This window comes from Sinocyclocheilus rhinocerous, unplaced genomic scaffold (assembly GCF_001515625.1).
Source record: "Sinocyclocheilus rhinocerous isolate Xijiao unplaced genomic scaffold, SAMN03320098_v1.1 scaffold812, whole genome shotgun sequence".
NCBI lineage: Eukaryota > Metazoa > Chordata > Actinopteri > Cypriniformes > Cyprinidae > Sinocyclocheilus > Sinocyclocheilus rhinocerous.
In genome coordinates, this window is record NW_015639023.1 from 123,867 (window position 1) to 143,362 (window position 19,496).

Sequence of the window (19,496 nt, forward strand, 5' to 3'; positions counted from 1 at the left end):
AGAAATGACTCCGTAACCACCATAAGGTGTTGATGCAACTTTGGGCATTTTTATGTCACAGGGTTTTTCATTATTAAAATAATAACAGATTTCAGATGCTTTCTATTATATAAAGCTTACCCTCTTTGTTACATAAACATAGATTTTCAGGCTTTAACAATAAAGATCCACCATATAAAAAAATAAAATAAAGAAAAAGTAATGAATAATCACAATTTGCTTGGTTTGGCTGCAGGTGAGAATAAGATCCACTTCATACCAGGAATGATTGGCCCATTTTTGGGTGTGACGCTTGTACCACAAAATGAAGTCCGAAACATAATGATCCCCATCTTCCACGATATGATGGACTGGGAACAGAGAAAGAACGGCAACTTCAAACAGGTCCATTATACCTGCTTCTGCTTTTCTGTCTTTTCTTGGCTATTTTTTCTGTTTCTCTTAACCTGAGTTATGTTCCAGGGAAACAAAATAATATGATTATGATTTATTTTCACTCTCTCTGTAACCATAAATGATAAATGGTAAATAATAGTAAATGGCAAATAATAATGGAAAAAATGGATAATAATAATAATAATAATAATAATGAAAAAATAATAATGAAAAAAAAAAATGAATGAAAAAATGAATTAAGAAATAATTATTGTATATTCAGGCTATTCTTGAGAAATAATGTCATTTTGAAGAAAAAAATTAATATAAATAAATTAATATAATAAAATATGTAATATGTTATTATTATTACATTCAATAATAACAACAATAAAACCAATAAAATATTTTGTTATTATATGATATTATTATTATCTTTTTTTTATCACAAAAAAAAGTAACATTTATGTAATAAAACACTGTTACAAAGTTAATTTTTTTAAATGTCGATATGATGGACTGGGAACAGAGAAAGAACGGCAACTTCAAACAGGTCCATTATACCTGCTTCTGCTTTTCTGTCTTTTCTTGGCTATTTTTTTCTGTTTCTCTTAACCTGAGTTATGTTCCAGGGAAATAAAAGAATATGATTTAAGAGTGATAATATTTTCACTCTAAATGTAACCAGTAATGATAAATGGTAAATAAAGTTTATTTCATTTATGATGTCCCTTGCTTTGGACAGAAAATTAATGAACAAATTATGTAATTATTTAAATAGAAATTAAGAAATAAACAAATATCATTGTATATTCGGGCTATTCTCAAGAAATAATATCATTTTGAAGTAAAAAAAAGAAAAGTAAAATTAATATAATATTGAGTATATTATTATTATTGATATTATTATTATTATGGTAAATATAGTATTATAAATTATATATATATATATATATAGATAACACAGGTGAACACAACATGCAGTTTTTAAATGAAGGTTTTTATTATTAAGGGAAAACAAAATCCAAAACTACATGGCCCTGTGTGAAAAAGTGTTTGCCCCCTAAACCTAATAACTGGTTGGGCCACCCTTAGCAGCAACAACTGCAATCAAGCGTTTGCGATAACTTGCAATGAGTCTGTTACAGCGCTGTGGAGGAAATTTGGTCCACTCATCTATGCAGAATTGTTGTAAATCAGCCACATTGGAGGGTTTTCGAGCATAAACCGCCTTTTTAAGGTCATGCCACAGCATCGCAATAGGATTCAGGTCAGGACTTTGACCAGGCCACTCCAAAGTCTTCATTTTGTTTTTCATCAGCCATTCAGAGGTGGACTTGCTGGTGTGTTTTGGATCATTGTCCTGCTGCAGAACCCAAGTTCGCTTCAGCTTGAGGTCACGAACAGATGGCCGGACATTCTCCTTCAGGATTTTTTGGTAAACAGCAGAATTCATGGTTCCATTTATCACAGCAAGTCTTCCAGGTCCTGAAGCAGCAAAACAGCCCCAGACCATCACACTACCACCACCATATTTTACTGTTGGTATGATGTTCTTTTTCTGAAATGCAGTGTTACTTTTACGCCAGACGTAATGGGACACACACCTTCCAAAAAGTTCAACTTTTGTCTCGTCAGTCCACAGAGTATTTTCCCAAAAGTCTTGGGGATCATCAAGATGTTTTCTGGCAAAACTGAGACGAGCCTTTATGTTCTTTTTGCTCAGCAGCGGTTTTCGTCTTGGAACTCTGCCATGCAGACCATTTTTGCCCAGTCTCTTTCTTATGGTGGAGTCATGAACACTGACCTTAACTGAGGCAAGTGAGGCCTGCAGTTCTTTGGATGTTGTTGTGGGGTCTTTTGTGACCTCTTGGATGAGTCGTCGCTGTGCTCTTGGGGTAATTTTGGTCGGCCGGCCACTCCTGGGAAGGTTCTCCACTGTTCCATGTTTTTGCCATTTGTGAATAATGGCTCTCACTGTGGTTCGCTGGAGTCCCAAAGCTTTAGAAATGGCTTTATAACCTTTTCCAGACTGATAGATCTCAATTACTTTCTTTCTCATTTGTTTCTGAATTTCTTTGGATCTCGGCATGATGTCTAGCTTTTGAGGATCTTTTGGTCTACTTCACTTTGTCAGGCAGGTCCTATTTAAGAGATTTCTTGATTGCGAACAGGTGTGGCAGTAATCAGGCCTGGGTGTGGCTAGAGAAATTGAACTCAGGTGTGATAAACCACAGTTTTAACAGGGGGGCAAACACTTCTTCACACAGGGCCATGTAGTTTTGGATTTTGTTTTCCCTTAATAATAAAAACCTTCATTTAAAAACTGCATGTTGTGTTCACTTGTGTTATCTTTTACTAATATTTAAATTTGTTTGATGATCTGAAACATTAAAGTGTGACAAACATGCAAAAAAAATAAGAAATCAGGAAGGGGGCCAACACTTTTTCACACCACTGTATATAAGATAAATAGTGACTCGTGTCCTAGAAATTAATCAATGAATTAATTAATATATGAATTTAATGAAGTATTGTATGCTCTGTTAAGGGACTCACTTGTATTGTGCATTACATTTGTTATTATGCTTACAGATTGAGAAATGTCCGATGCTGTCTCGTGGCCAGACAAACTTGCTTGGAGGTGTGCTGAAATGCATCTGTGGTTTTCACACTCCAAAGGTAACATTAATGTAGCAATATATATATATATATATATATATATATATAATTGTAGTATGATATTAGATATTAAATATGATTATTAATATATCAATTATATTAATAATCATATTAATCAATATCAAACTTTCTTTGTATCAATGTTTTATTAAATTATAGTTATATAAAACATTGATACAAAGTAAGTTTGATATTTATTTATTTATTTATTTTTAAGCAGCATCCAATCTTATATTACTTCGCTATTTGGGTGGCACCAAATAACAAAAATAGCATAATTTCCCAAAACATAATAGTAGCACCAATAATGAAATATTACTCAGGATTATGATCTGTTTCATTATAAGCACCTAATTCAGTTTATGTTTACGGTGCAGGTGGAGGCAGAACTGATAGACAAACTGGACAGTCTGGTGTCTGAAGGCAAAGGCGACGAGAATTACAGAGAACTCTTCAGTTTGCTGTAAGTGCACAAACACACACACATGAACACACTCCCTCTACCTTCTCCACTGACACACACAGCTACACATACAGCTGTTTAAGTACTCTTGTTATAACCTGAGTGTCTCTGATTTGCCTTGTGCTGCGGGATTATTAGAACTCAACTGTTTGGGCCGTACCCCAGGTAAGAGGAAACTAACCCTGTTCAACCTATCAGATGCCACTCAAATGGATCTTCCATTACAAGCCCCTCTTTTACCTTCAGCCCATTAAATGACCTTAAATAATTCTATAAATATGTGTGCCGTTTATGTCTAGTCTGCTGGAGAAGATCGAGCAGGAGACCTGGAGGGAGACGTGACAGTGGTATTTTTCAGAATTAAGTTTGAAGAACAGCATTTATTCGAAATAGAAATCCTTTGTAACATTAAATGTCTTTACTGAGATTTTTGATCAATTTAATGCCTCCTTTTTCAATATCTTTAAAAAAAATAAAACTTACTGACCCAAAACTTTTGAATGGTAGTTTGTGTGAAATCTATTTATATAATATTGCTTTTTTCTTTGTTAAAATATGGTTTTCTGGTATTAAAAAATATTTTTAAAAGTTTAATAATTTGGATAGAATGGAAAGTGGAACGTGTCTTCATAGAATACAATGTAGATTATGCAATTACTTACAGAGACAGTGGTGCTTGGTATAGAGGCACTAGACACTGCTGCGCTGGGCTGGTCTTCAACCTGGGAAGGTCTCCTGGCCACATTAAGATTCGGTTTTGCTGCAGCAATGTGAGAGCCGGTAAATCTTGGTTTGGTATACTAAAAATGTGAGAAGACACAATGTGTTATAATAGCAAGCATTACTATTTATTTTAATATTACTATTTTAAGTAAATGCAGACTTCAAAAATACTTCTTTCTGAATGGAAGTGTAGTCCATAAGAGGAATGATTCATTAGCAGTACTGACTCTTGAAATAACTACAAAGTATTTGCATGGTGGAATAATTATTAACATGTGTACAATTAATAATAGCCAGCGTGTATGTGGAATGTTACCTGAGATATAGAATGAAAAAGAGAAAATGTAGCTTTAACACATGAGAAGTATAGAGAGAGATGCCATGAGGGACATGAGTCTAGCTCAGTGACCTTCAACCCAGGCCGAGCTCAGTTAGAGAGGAAGAGGACAATCCAAGAGTAGAGCCCAGAGATGAAAGAGAGAGAGCACACAGGTTACATTCTTCATTTATCCTTGACCATGTGACTTAAACCAAATCTGAGATATTCAAACCGACCAATCAGCAGACAACAGCTGCCCCCACTGTACAAGAGGTGTGACAATTAGTAGGTCTCAGCCAGCATCTCTTAGTTTTCTTGCTTTCTTCTTACTTTCTGAACTTCCTCGAATTTGAAGTGAACTCATACTTCAATGCTTTAAAAAAAAAATTGCAACTCACCATTGACAATTGTGCTGCAACTCTTGCTGCCACAGGAGCAGTAGGCTGGGGCTGGGGGTCCGGCTGACTCTGCTCCATGGCCTTCTTTGCTGTTCCAGCAGCAGCAGCAGGTTGTTCCACCACCCTTTGTGCTGGTCCAGTAGGGCTGGCAGTTGGCTGTTTAAGACAGCCCAAAAAAAATACATGTAACAATTCAGAAAGAAAACCATTTCAGTAAATAATACTAACAAAAAATACTTGCTACATTAATGTTACCTTTGGAGTGTGAAAACCACAGATGCATTTCAGCACACCTCCAAGCAAGTTTGTCTGGCCACGAGACAGCATCGGACATTTCTCAATCTGTAAGCATAATAACAAATGTAATGCACAATACAAGTGAGTCCCTTAACAGAGCATACAATACTTCATTAAATTCATATATTAATTAATTCATTGATTAATTTCTAGGACACGAGTCACTATTTATCTTATATACAGTGGTGTGAAAAAGTGTTGGCCCCCTTCCTGATTTCTTATTTTTTTTGCATGTTTGTCACACTTTAATGTTTCAGATCATCAAACAAATTTAAATATTAGTAAAAGATAACACAAGTGAACACAACATGCAGTTTTTAAATGAAGGTTTTTATTATTAAGGGAAAACAAAATCCAAAACTACATGGCCCTGTGTGAAGAAGTGTTTGCCCCCCTGTTAAAACTGTGGTTTATCACACCTGAGTTCAATTTCTCTAGCCACACCCAGGCCTGATTACTGCCACACCTGTTCGCAATCAAGAAATCTCTTAAATAGGACCTGCCTGACAAAGTGAAGTAGACCAAAAGATCCTCAAAAGCTAGACATCATGCCGAGATCCAAAGAAATTCAGAAACAAATGAGAAAGAAAGTAATTGAGATCTATCAGTCTGGAAAAGGTTATAAAGCCATTTCTAAAGCTTTGGGACTCCAGCGAACCACAGTGAGAGCCATTATTCACAAATGGCAAAAACATGGAACAGTGGAGAACCTTCCCAGGAGTGGCCGGCCGACCAAAATTACCCCAAGAGCACAGCGACGACTCATCCAAGAGGTCACAAAAGACCCCACAACAACATCCAAAGAACTGCAGGCCTCACTTGCCTCAGTTAAGGTCAGTGTTCATGACTCCACCATAAGAAAGAGACTGGGCAAAAATGGTCTGCATGGCAGAGTTCCAAGACGAAAACCGCTGCTGAGCAAAAAGAACAAAGGCTCGTCTCAGTTTTGCCAGAAAACATCTTGATGATCCCCAAGACTTTTGGGAAAATACTCTGTGGACTGACGAGACAAAAGTTGAACTTTTTGGAAGGTGTGTGTCCCATTACGTCTGGCGTAAAAGTAACACTGCATTTCAGAAAAAGAACATCATACCAACAGTAAAATATGGTGGTGGTAGTGTGATGGTCTGGGGCTGTTTTGCTGCTTCAGGACCTGGAAGACTTGCTGTGATAAATGGAACCATGAATTCTGCTGTTTACCAAAAAGTCCTGAAGGAGAATGTCCGGCCATCTGTTCGTGACCTCAAGCTGAAGCGAACTTGGGTTCTGCAGCAGGACAATGATCCAAAACACACGAGCAAGTCCACCTCTGAATGGCTGAAGAAAAACAAAATGAAGACTTTGGAGTGGCCTAGTCAAAGTCCTGACCTGAATCCTATTGAGATGCTGTGGCATGACCTTAAAAAGGTGGTTCATGCTCGAAAACCCTCCAATGTGGCTGATTTACAACAATTCTGCATAGATGAGTGGACCAAAATTCCTCCTCAGCGCTGTAACAGACTCATTGCAAGTTATCGCAAACGCTTGATTGCAGTTGTTGCTGCTAAGGGTGGCCCAACCAGTTATTAGGTTTAGGGGGCAAACACTTTTTCACACAGGGCCATGTAGTTTTGGATTTTGTTTTCCCTTAATAATAAAAACCTTCATTTAAAAACTGCATGTTGTGTTTACTTGTGTTATCTTTGACTGATATTTAAATTGGTTTGATGATCTGAAACATTAAAGTGTGACAAACATGCAAAAAAATAAGAAATCAGGAAGGGGGCCAACACTTTTTCACACCACTGTATATATATATATATATATATATATATATAATTGTAGTATGATATTAGATATTAAATATGATTATTAATATATCAATTATATTAATAATCATATTAATCAATATCAAACGTTCTTTGTATCAATGTTTTATTAAATTATAGTTATATAAAACATTGATACAAAGTAAGTTTGATATTTATTTATTTATTTATTTTTAAGCAGCATCCAATCTTATATTACTTCGCTATTTGGGTGGCACCAAATAACAAAAATAGCATAATTTCCCAAAACATAATAGTAGCACCAATAATGAAATATTACTCAGGATTATGATCTGTTTCATTATAAGCACCTAATTCAGTTTATGTTTACGGTGCAGGTGGAGGCAGAACTGATAGACAAACTGGACAGTCTGGTGTCTGAAGGCAAAGGCGACGAGAATTACAGAGAACTCTTCAGTTTGCTGTAAGTGCACAAACACACACACATGAACACACTCCCTCTACCTTCTCCACTGACACACACAGCTACACATACAGCTGTTTAAGTACTCTTGTTATAACCTGAGTGTCTCTGATTTGCCTTGTGCTGCGGGATTATTAGAACTCAACTGTTTGGGCCGTACCCCAGGTAAGAGGAAACTAACCCTGTTCAACCTATCAGATGCCACTCAAATGGATCTTCCATTACAAGCCCCTCTTTTACCTTCAGCCCATTAAATGACCTTAAATAATTCTATAAATATGTGTGCCGTTTATGTCTAGTCTGCTGGAGAAGATCGAGCAGGAGACCTGGAGGGAGACGGGCGTCTCTTTCGTCACGTCTGTCACGCGGCTCATGGAACGATTGCTGGACTACAGGTAAAACTCTCATGGATAAGTGTGATTTATTTATTTATTTATTTAGAATTAGCTTTTATTTTTATATTTTTGGTGTTCATTTTAATTTTAATTTAAATGTTATTTTTCGTCATTTTTTTATATTTGTATTTAGCTTTTATTTTTTATTTTTTCTATTTATTTTATTTTTAGCAATTATTTTATTTTATTTTAGTTTTAGTAACTTTAGTACTTCAACTCATTCTAGTTTTAGGTTTTTTTTTCATCGTATATGTATATTTTATTTTAATTACCAAAAACTATTAACAGTAGTTTAGTTTTAGCTTTTGTTAACAATTAACTTTCTGTCCACATTGCAGATTATTCTGGCCTGTAGTTGCTCGCTTAAACAGGAAGTGGCCATTTGACTGTTTTTTATTGTTGTACAGTATTTAACACTCAATAAACTGTATGTAATCTAAGAACAAATTAAGTCAAAATTATTTTGTAAATTGCATAAAAAACCAGCCAAATTCCAGTCTAACTTTGAATTTTGAGAAGTTTTTCTCATATTTGTGTGCAAACGCATCATATGGTCCATATATGGTCAGTGGGTGTGGCATTAGAGGGCGTGTCTAATGAGACTTCCTGTTTCTTGCGTCGGCAGAGATTGCATGAAAGGTGATGAGACAGAAAACAAAAAGATCGGCTGCACTGTTAACCTGCTGGTGAGTCTTACCCTTTTTGCATTTTTGCAATAAAACAAAAGCAACCTGATGATCATTTGATCTCTTTTTGTAGAATTTCTACAAATCGGAGATTAATAAAGAGGAGATGTACATCCGATACATTCACAAGCTGTGCGACATGCACCTGCAGGCCGAAAACTACACGGGTGAGACATTTATTCACATAGACACGCTTAAAATAACACAGAATGTGTTTTAACGTTTAAAAAAGAAGAGACGCTGGGCACTGGAATGAAAAAACAACATAAGGTCGAGAGATTTTTCGGTCGAGAGGTCAACGCATTTTTTTTTTTATTATTAAGTTAAACTTCCATTGTTTGGTGGAAGAATACTGTTTTTATTAATATCATTACACTTTATTTGCTCAGTTTTATTTTGTGAAACCTTACTACGTATATGGAATAACCGTTTTATAAAAGCAATAAGCCCCGTGAAGCCGTGGTTTACAGTGAATTTATAACAGCTAAGGGGGTTGTAGGCTCTCCACTTCACGTCGTGCCTAACAACATCCCTCAGCTGTTATAAATTTACTGTAAACCACGGCTTCTTGGAGATTATTGCTTTAGTAACTTGAGCGTCACATTTTTAAAGCGCCATTTCATGCATGGGATGCTGCAAAAGACAAAAACGCAGCACTCAAACATCCTTCTAGCAAAGGGGCGGAGCTACATAAGGTCTATAAAGTACACATTTTATCACTATGGGCCAGATTTACCAAACAGGGCAAATTAGTGTTAGAGCGAAACTCCATAAAAGTGCCGATGGAAGGGGAAAATTCTGCGTGTGATTTACTAACAATGCGCACATTAAAGAACACAGACACAGCCAGATCATTTCCATAATGACCAGCGCAATCTACCAAGAGCAGGTCAAATTACCGCCTGCTTTAAGACATGCTTTTTTTGGGCGTTAAATAATGGTGCAAATACCAGTAATTTGACGAGTGCAAACATTAGTAAATCGTGTTGCGTGAATTATTTTAATACTCTCCTCCCATAATTTTTGCGACACAAAGGGAAACTCCTAGAAATGCATATTCAATAAGGTCAGGTGCAAAAATAACTGAGTCCACGCCTTTTCAGCGCTAAGCGCTTCTTCACTACGCATCTTTAGTAAATCCTGACATTTACTATTTTAACACCAAAAGACGGTTTGCGCTGACGCAAGCTGTTAGTAAATCTGGCCCTACGTATGTTTCCTGGTATTCGAACCCATGACCATTGTGTTGCTAGCACTATGCTCTACCAGCTTTAAAAGGAAGTACGTTACTCAAGAGTATTTCAACTTTATCAACCGCTGTGTCTCACAGAGGCGGCGTTCACACTCCTACTGTACTGGGAGCTGCTCCACTGGGAGGAAAGACCCCTCCGAGAGTTCCTGCACTATCCCGCGCAGAGCGAATGGCATCGCAAAGAGGGTCTCTGTCGTAAGGTCATCCACTACTTCAACAAGGGAAAGGTATTTACAGATATTAGTTTATTTCAACAGTGTTTTACCATATTTTGGAATAATTCCCATCAAATTCAACTGAAAATTGTCCATGCAAAGTGATCCTCCACAGTCTTGCCTTAGAAAAGAGCAAAAGATTGTCTGGAAAAAATGATGGGTGGCAATGGTTGCCAAAGCAGGATTAGTCTATTATGTTTTTAACGTACAGACTCCATTCACATTTTTGTGGATAATTTCAGAATTACTGTGAACACAGTTATCATGAGCGGCTCACATGCTTCGCTCTGAAACACAAAGCTCAGCAGATTACATATTTATAATTGCAATGCAGTCTTTGCGATTTGGTAATCGCACTAAAACATATCATGTTCCAGGCATTATTACACTTAAAAGAAAAAGTTACCAGCCAACTTGAGAGTAACCAGTTCATATACAGTACTCACCAACTCCAAATGTACTTGGTGAGTGTTAATGTTAGGTCCTGACTCTGCACATTTGTGCTACTTCCGACAACAGGACAAATGGATTTGGAATTTCACTTGCCCATGTTGAGTGCAAACAGATCTATTAGTTCTTTCATTTCATCCTTTTTTTACTTTTAAACCTTATAAAGAAAGTCGGTGGGGTCCAAAAATACTGGATCGCATTGACTTTCATTATAAGATTTAAAAGTAAAAAAAACAAAAACAACAACAACAAAAAAAAACAATTGACTTGTTAAAGTTGCAATGAAACAGAAGTAGCGGTATATCATTTCTTGTTGAATTGTTACATACATCCAAATATAACGAATTATCGAAAAGGACAAAAATGTAGGGCAGGACTTGGTTCTATGCGACGGGTTTTAATTGGATGTGGAAAATAGCGGAAAATAACGAAATAACGTGGAATAAACATTTGAATGCACATTACAAAGTCAAAAATTTACCAATTAAAAAAAAAAATGTAAATGAAATAAAATATTAATTGTTCATAGTAAGGTTTGTAATATGCGTTTAGAAAATAGTTTCTAATTTAATTTAATTTAATGTCAAATAAAAAAATTTCAACATTCAAAAAATATAAGTGTAATTTAATTATTTTTCACGTATTGTGAGTTTTTTTCTTCTGTTGAACACAAAGAAAGATATTTTGATAAACTTTGGTAACCAAACAATTGACGGTAGCCATTGACTTCCATAGAATTTTTTCCCATGCTATAGAAGTCAATGGCTACCATCAACTGTTTGGTTACCGACATTCTTCAAAATATCATCTTTTGTGTTCAACAGAAGAAAGAAACTCAGAGGGTTAGTAAATGATGACAGGATTTTCATTTCTGGTTGAACTATCCCTTTAATTCTCACAAACACCTGACTTAAACACCTATTACTTCGTGCAAACTTAACGTAACGAAATGTGTGATGTGGCATTTCTTTCTATAAACCTACCTAAAACTTGCCATGCCAGAACTGATGGTGTTTCTTTTCCAGAAATGTAAATCTAGTTTAAATTGCATATGCTGGCCTGTTCTTGTTCTCTTCCCAGTGTTGGGAGTACGGCATCCCGCTGTGCCGTGAACTAGCCTTTCAGTACGAGTCCCTGTACGATTATCAGAGTCTCAGCTGGATACGGGTCGGTGCTTTTTGATGTTCCTTTTTTTAAAATGTGAATATATGAATAGAGATTATGTAACAGCACTTTGAGTGGACCGCACAGCTATTAATGTACTGTTATGTATTATGCTCAGAAGGAGGTCAACGCTGTGTGAATATTTAGCTCTTTCTCTCTTTACAGAAAATGGAGGCGGCATATTATGACAACATCATGGAGCAGCAGCGACTAGAGCCGGAGTTCTTCAGGGTGGGATTTTATGGTCGGAAGTTTCCCTTCTTCCTCAGGGTGAGCTATTGCGATATTTACACACTCTGTTTGTTTGTAATAATTGTAACGATTAAATTAAGGGATTGGATTTTCAATACCTTAAATTATATAATATGTATTTATTTATAGATTTTTCTTTCTCTCCACACAGAATAAGGAGTTTGTTTGTCGAGGGCATGACTACGAGAGACTCGAAGCCTTTCAGCAAAGAATGCTGGGAGAATTTCCACAAGCTATCGCCATGCAGCATCCAAATCAACCAGATGAGGGGATTTTACAGGGTGATGCCCAGTGTATCCTTCACCATAATAAGATGGCTGTGGGGTCTTTTAATGGAAAAGAGATAAGGAAATGGATTTAAAAAAATAAATAAAAAAAATTGTGTGTATGAAAATAAATGTTCAATCAAGAAATAATTTTGTTTAAATACAGTTAATTTCTGTTTAAATGATTTTGTTTAAATAAATAAAAAATAAATATAAAAAATAATAAAAAATCTCTGATTTACATTTATAGTATTTAAACACTAAATTAAATGTATACTTAAAAATTTAACTAAAATGTTCAGTTCAAAAATGTAACTTTCATTAAGTCATAATTAAGTATAATATAATTTAATATAATTTTGCATAAATAATTACATTAAAAATCATTTAAGAATTTATACTACCCAAAGACTTCCATAAAGTCATGTATTGACATAAATTCATAATTTATATTAATATAATATAATACAATATAATATGAATTTGTTTATAAAATTACAATTTTACGTAATTAATTAATGATGCTCAGTATATCCTTTCCTCTAATAACACCTTTACATTTTTAAAGTTAACCTTTAAAGTAGAAGTTTTTTTTAAATCCTAATTTATCATTTATTTTAGCAATTAACTAATTAAAAAACTGTATTTAACTGTAATTTTATGTTTGATATCATACATTTTAGTTGTCCAAAAGTCTATACCACTTGTAAGTAAAGGAGCAGCTTGGACACTCTGCAAAATATCTTCTTCTTTTTCTTTTTTTTTTTAAGTTTATAAACAACATACAATCGTGCTAGCTTTTTCATTTAGGGTTATCTATTCATTTAAAGTACTTGTTTATGCTGTATAGTAGCTGTTTGTCCTTCATGTAAAGCTCCATAGACCTCCAGATCTACGCTGTGACTCCAGTTCCAGAAAACATTGATGTGCTGCAGATGGACCGCGTGCCAGACCGCATCAAGAGCTTCTACAGAGTCAATAATGTCCGACGCTTCCGTTACGACCGGCCCTTCCACAAGGGGCCAAAAGACAAGGACAATGAATTTAAGGTGAATGTGAAGTTCTTCTCTCAGGACACTAGTGGATAAATGACTTCGGCTGAGGTTGCATCACATGTCTGTGTTTTCAGAGTCTCTGGATCGAGCGGACCACACTTATCCTCACCCACCCTCTGCCCGGGATCTCCCGCTGGTTTGAGGTGGATAAGCGCGAGCTGGTGGGTGACTCATCCAAACAAAAGCTGAATGTATCATCAACATAATGAAGTGACCATTTTAGTCTGCTTATTGAATCTCAATAATTGAAGTCAATCATTTGGAGCTGATAGCCTCATGGGCAGCAGTCTGACACTGTGTTTTTTTATTTTGCATAAATAGTTAAATAATTTATATATATATATATATATATATATATATATATACTTTCCGTACCCACTGTATATATATATTTACATGTATTTACATCTATATTCATATAATGTATATTATAAATATATATAAACATAGCATATTTATAAAATAAAATTCAAGGCATTGATGTTTGCCTACAAAACCACCACTGGCTCTGCACCCATTTACCTAAATGCATTACTTCAGACTTATGTGCCCTCTAGAAGCTTGCGTTCTGCAAGTGAACGGCGTATTATTGTACCATCTCAAAGAGGCACAAAATCACTTTCACGGACTTTTTCATTAACTGTGTTAAGCTAACTGAGACTTGTTATAGCACTTGTATATCATTGCTCTTTTGTTGATTTTGACTGCTTTTATTGTCCTCATTTGTAAGTCGCTTTGGATAAAAGCGTCTGCTAAATGACTAAATGTAAATGTTATGTTTATTTATTCATATTCATAGCATATTATAATATATAAACATAGCATATTTTTCTGAAATATATACATGCATGTGTGTGTGTATTTATATATGCATAATAAATATACACAGTACACATACATATATTATGTAAACAAAAACTTTTATATTGGATGCGGTTAGTCATTTGACAGCACTAAAAAAAGTTAACTTTAAGTCATGAATTTACATATTGAATGTTTTTTTATGATTTTGCATCAATAATTAAATAAATAAATAAACAAATCTCCTATCCAAATTTATACTATCCAAACATTAAACTCAATTTATATACTGAAAATTTTAACTTAAAAAAAATTCTTTCATGAAGTCACGAGTTTACATATTAAATATGGTTTTAATATACTTTTGCATAAATAAATAAATACATACTGTACATACATGTAAAATGCCATTTATACTACCTGAGCACTCAACTTAATTTAAAATTAGAAAATTAACTTAAAACATAAATACTTAAATTAATAATAATAATAAAAAAAACATTCTAAATTGCATTTATGCTACCCAAGCACTCAATTTAAACCTTATAAATGTAAATTTCATGAAGTCGTCATGAATTTCCATACATTAATTTTAAAATATAACTTTCAGGGAGTCATTAATTTACATATTAAAATGTTTTTGTTTTTTTTACCTAAATAATTAAATAATTAAAAAGCCCTCTAATTTAAATCCTTACTACACTAAGCTTGAAGATTATTTTAAAACAATGTCAATATAGTGCACTGAACAGAAACTGTAAAATACATTCAGAGTACCTGTGTTTACCTCATGTATTGTAGATTGAGGTTAGTCCGCTGGAGAACGCCATATATGTGGTGGAGAACAAGAACCAGGAGCTGCGCACCCTGATCAGTCAGTACCAGCACAAGCAGCTTCACGGAAACATCAACCTGCTCAGCATGTGCCTCAACGGGGTGATCGACGCCGCCGTCAACGGAGGAATCGCCAGATACCAGGAAGTCAGTGCAAATTCCACCAAATTTGACTTTGAGGGGTTGAAAAGAACATTGTTTCTCTTGGCAGATGAGTTTATTGTGCTTTAGAAAGCTCACAGTGGCAGAGCTGTTTCTTCACATTCATCTGACAAGCTTTTTGTCGCCCGCATGAATGAACATCAACCGTTCAGTCGTCATCCAAAAGCATAGTTTCATATTAAGTTGTCGACTGTGTTTTTATGCCAGGCGTTCTTCGATAAAGAGTACATTAGCAGTCACCCAGAGGATACGGAGAAGATCACCCAACTCAAGGATCTGATGCAGGAACAGGTGAATACCTTCAAAGCTTCTCCATTTTAACCACTCAAAAGAGAGTTATAAACATCCAATAATGGTTCTTATTGAATAAACCCCACAGGTTCACATCCTCGGCATGGGTCTGGCTGTCCACGAGAAACTGGTGCATCCGGAAATGCGTCCCCTGCACAAGAAGCTGATCGATCAGTTCCAGATGATGAGGAGCAGCCTCTGTCATGTGAGACCTCACATCTGCTTCTAATGAATTCATCAACAATATTTGAATTTGCCAATTTATTTTCAGCCCCAATAAATCAAAATTTAGATAAAGTTCCCAACAAATCTCAATTTATTTTAGTTATATTGTAATTGTGTTGGCTTATCTATCAAGCCTAGCAACTAGCATAAGAAGTGCTACCAACATGCCTACAGAGCTGGGTAGATTACTTATAAATTTTAGTTCATTACTGATTACGGATTACATTATGAAAACTGCAATTAGTAGCGTAATCTAGGTTACTCATTTTAGGTATTGTATTCGGACTACTTTTTAGATTACTTTTTTATCTAACTTGTTTTAAACGTACCCTAAAAAGTACAATATCGATATAGAAAGAAAATATGTTCCATTTTTTGATATCAACGTCATTAAATATTACATTAAACAAGGTGTTACAAAACTTGGCTTAATGTAAGAACTGCAGTGGGTTTGAGTTGAAAAAAAGATAAAAACATTAAATAAATTATTCAAACACTGAAACACTATAGAAATAGAAATATTGAATTTGTTTACCCGAATGTCAATGTGACCATTAAGCGACATCGAACTGTATACATTCGAATGTGTTGTTAAATTATTGAAATATTAACTTTCTCAGAGATATTTCAAGTAAATATTATATGTCAAAGGGGTTTGGTTGACAAAAATGTTTGGGAATTCCTGCATTACATGAGCACACATTAATAAACATGAAAACTGTAATGACATTACATGCCCAAAGTCTTCCAGGTTTTAAATATTTTTGTCCAGACTGTAATCTGATTATGAGCATTATAAAATGTACTATACTCTAATTACGAGTACTTGATTTTTGTAATCTGAATACGTTATCCAGATTACATGTAATCAGTTACTTTTCAGCTCTGCCAACATGTATATATCTTAAACATGCTAGCAACATGATAAAACATACTAACACTGTGTCCTAACTACACGCAACGTGATGCCGCGACACGCGATAAATGGTATCTGTTCCATGTTAATCAGAGTTTTTGTCCTAACTAGCCACGACGGCGACACGCAAAATTTCTATTTTAGAAACGGTTTCTTTTTCCGCGACGTCGCGGCTGGAACAACGACATACAAACTATGACAATGATGATCCCAGGTACTGATTATGTGCTTTATTCAATGTTAAAAGTGTCTAATATGAGTTTGAATATCATATTATGAGACATTTATAGCCATACTGAACATTTAAACCGATAGTTTAGATAGTTTACCTCAGATTTTGAAAATAAATTAAAGCAAACATGTACTTTAAAACTGCGAACACAATGCGAACCAACAAGCGTATTCCATTACAAAGATGGTACAGTGTCAGTCACTCAGTATGTACATTTAAAGATGTTAAAAGGTTAATATTTATGAATTAGATTATAAACTTATCCATTTTGTTGCGAGTGCAGTGCGCTTCCAGAGCCCGCCCCCACACACTTCTGATTGGCTGTGATATTTGATTGATTCTGTCGCGTCACGTTGTCGCGTCGTGTCTAGTGTGGACACCCAAATTGCTTGTCACTGGAATATTGTTGCGTCGCATGTAGTTAGGACACAGTGTAACAATTGCAACCACCCACAACACCCTAGCAACCACCTAAAATACCCTAGCAACCACGAAGCAATTTATCAGTCTGAGAGACTGAATGGCCTTAAAACCTTTTAAAAGTAAAACTGCTCCAAATTTCAAGCTTTTAAAACTCATTCAAATTTAAAACTACTTCAAACTTCAAGCTTTTAGAACTACTTCAAACTCTATAATCAGGCTTTCTCAAGCCAACTTTAAATTTGGATGACTCATTGATGACTTCACGCATTGGCGTTTCCAAATATTTGTCCAATCAAATGCTTTCTAGGATGAGAATATGCTAATTGCACTTGTAATACAACCTACTTGTTGGGATGACCGGTAATGACCCCCATCTTAAACATGCTAGCAACATGATAAAACATACTAACACTGTGTCCTAACTACACGCAACGTGATGCCGCGACACGCGATAAATGGTATCTGTTCCATGTTAATCAGAGTTTTTGTCCTAACTAGCCACGACGGCGACACGCAAAATTTCTATTTTAGAAACGGTTTCTTTTTCCGCGACGTCGCGGCTGGAACAACGACATACAAACTATGACAATGATGATCCCAGGTACTGATTATGTGCTTTATTCAATGTTAAAAGTGTCTAATATGAGTTTGAATATCATATTATGAGACATTTATAGCCATACTGAACATTTAAACCGATAGTTTAGATAGTTTACCTCAGATTTTGAAAATAAATTAAAGCAAACATGTACTTTAAAACTGCGAACACAATGCGAACCAACAAGCGTATTCCATTACAAAGATGGTACAGTGTCAGTCACTCAGTATGTACATTTAAAGATGTTAAAAGGTTAATATTTATGAATTAGATTATAAACTTATCCATTTTGTTGCGAGTGCAGTGCGCTTCCAGAGCCCGCCCCCACACACTTCTGATTGGCTGTGATATTTGATTGATTCTGTCGCGTCACGTTGTCGCGTCGTGTCTAGTGTGGACACCCAAATTGCTTGTCACTGGAATATTGTTGCGTCGCATGTAGTTAGGACACAGTGTAACAATTGCAACCACCCACAACACCCTAGCAACCACCTAAAATACCCTAGCAACCACGAAGCAATTTATCAGTCTGAGAGACTGAATGGCCTTAAAACCTTTTAAAAGTAAAACTGCTCCAAATTTCAAGCTTTTAAAACTCATTCAAATTTAAAACTACTTCAAACTTCAAGCTTTTAGAACTACTTCAAACTCTATAATCAGGCTTTCTCAAGCCAACTTTAAATTTGGATGACTCATTGATGACTTCACGCATTGGCGTTTCCAAATATTTGTCCAATCAAATGCTTTCTAGGATGAGAATAAATATGCTAAACTTGTAATACAACCTACTTGTTGGGATGGCCGGTAATGACCCCCCCCCCCCATTTACTCTTTGCACAGATTCAGTATCAAACGCAGTTTTTTTGTAATATAAACTGGTGTGCTTTATGAAAAATGTGCTGGCATGAGTGCCGACAGTGTAGATATTCAGAGTAGTGTTTCTATGTGGCCCTGCAGGGCCTGCCCGGTCTGGATAAGCTGAGTCCGGCCTGCTCAGGGTCCAGCACCCCGCGCGGCATCCTCACCACCCACAGTCCCATGAGTCCTGAAAGTATCAAGCTCATGCACCGGCACAGGTCAGTCCACCCGCACAGACACAGTCACGCATGCACTCACTTTTATATATTGTATATAAACTTTGTAAATGAGCCCAAGTGTGTATTAGAACAAGAAAAACACGCTGTATGAATGAAAGGAATGTTTCAAGTTTTAGAGAGTAGTTTAGCTAGAACATTCTGTTTGATCAGAAGCCAAATCAAATTCATTCACAAAATGGAAATCTATCCCGCATACTTAATATACTTTTTATTTTTTATTTTTTTTATGAGATTTAATAGCATAATGACACTATAAGCATGTAATGAGATATACAGTAACAGTATTATGAGGTGCCAAAAAGAAAATAAATATGGAAAATATGGAATAAGTTTGTATATTCCGATTTTTTTATTTGCTTTATCAGTCCAAAGTTTACTCATGTTACTCATGTAAATTAAATTAAATAAAAATGTAATTAATTTAAATTAAATTAAAATACATTTATATTTAAAATACATTTTTATTACACTTACAGCGGGTAAAATAAGTATTGAACACGTCACCATTGTTCTCAGTAAATATATTTCTAAAGGTGCTGTTGACATGCAATTTTCACCAGATGTCGGTAATGACCCAAGTAATCCATACATACAAACAAAACAAATAATTTCAGAAATAAAGTCATGTGTAATAAAATTGAAAGACACAAAGAAAAAGTATTGAACACGCTTACTGAAATGTATTTAATACTT

The 19,496-nt window shown here is 35.2% G+C and overlaps 1 protein-coding gene across 5 annotated transcripts in view; it reads left to right on the forward strand.

Annotated features, from left to right (window-relative positions):
• The window catches only part of LOC107750976 (dedicator of cytokinesis protein 3-like), a 150,430-nt gene that overhangs the window by 118,558 nt on the left and 12,376 nt on the right, over positions 1–19,496 (forward strand). For all 5 annotated transcript variants that reach the window (XM_016566543.1, XM_016566545.1, XM_016566546.1 and 2 more), the window contains 16 exons: positions 236–384; positions 3,435–3,520; positions 3,659–3,685; positions 7,789–7,884; positions 8,510–8,570; positions 8,644–8,737; positions 9,901–10,049; positions 11,568–11,654; positions 11,817–11,921; positions 12,055–12,196; positions 13,052–13,218; positions 13,299–13,385; positions 14,827–15,006; positions 15,229–15,312; positions 15,401–15,517; positions 18,643–18,782. In XM_016566543.1, coding sequence (XP_016422029.1) covers positions 236–384; positions 3,435–3,520; positions 3,659–3,685; positions 7,789–7,884; positions 8,510–8,570; positions 8,644–8,737; positions 9,901–10,049; positions 11,568–11,654; positions 11,817–11,921; positions 12,055–12,196; positions 13,052–13,218; positions 13,299–13,385; positions 14,827–15,006; positions 15,229–15,312; positions 15,401–15,517; positions 18,643–18,782 — 1,771 coding nt within the window. The remainder of the gene's footprint in view (positions 1–235; positions 385–3,434; positions 3,521–3,658; positions 3,686–7,788; positions 7,885–8,509; positions 8,571–8,643; positions 8,738–9,900; positions 10,050–11,567; positions 11,655–11,816; positions 11,922–12,054; positions 12,197–13,051; positions 13,219–13,298; positions 13,386–14,826; positions 15,007–15,228; positions 15,313–15,400; positions 15,518–18,642; positions 18,783–19,496) is intronic.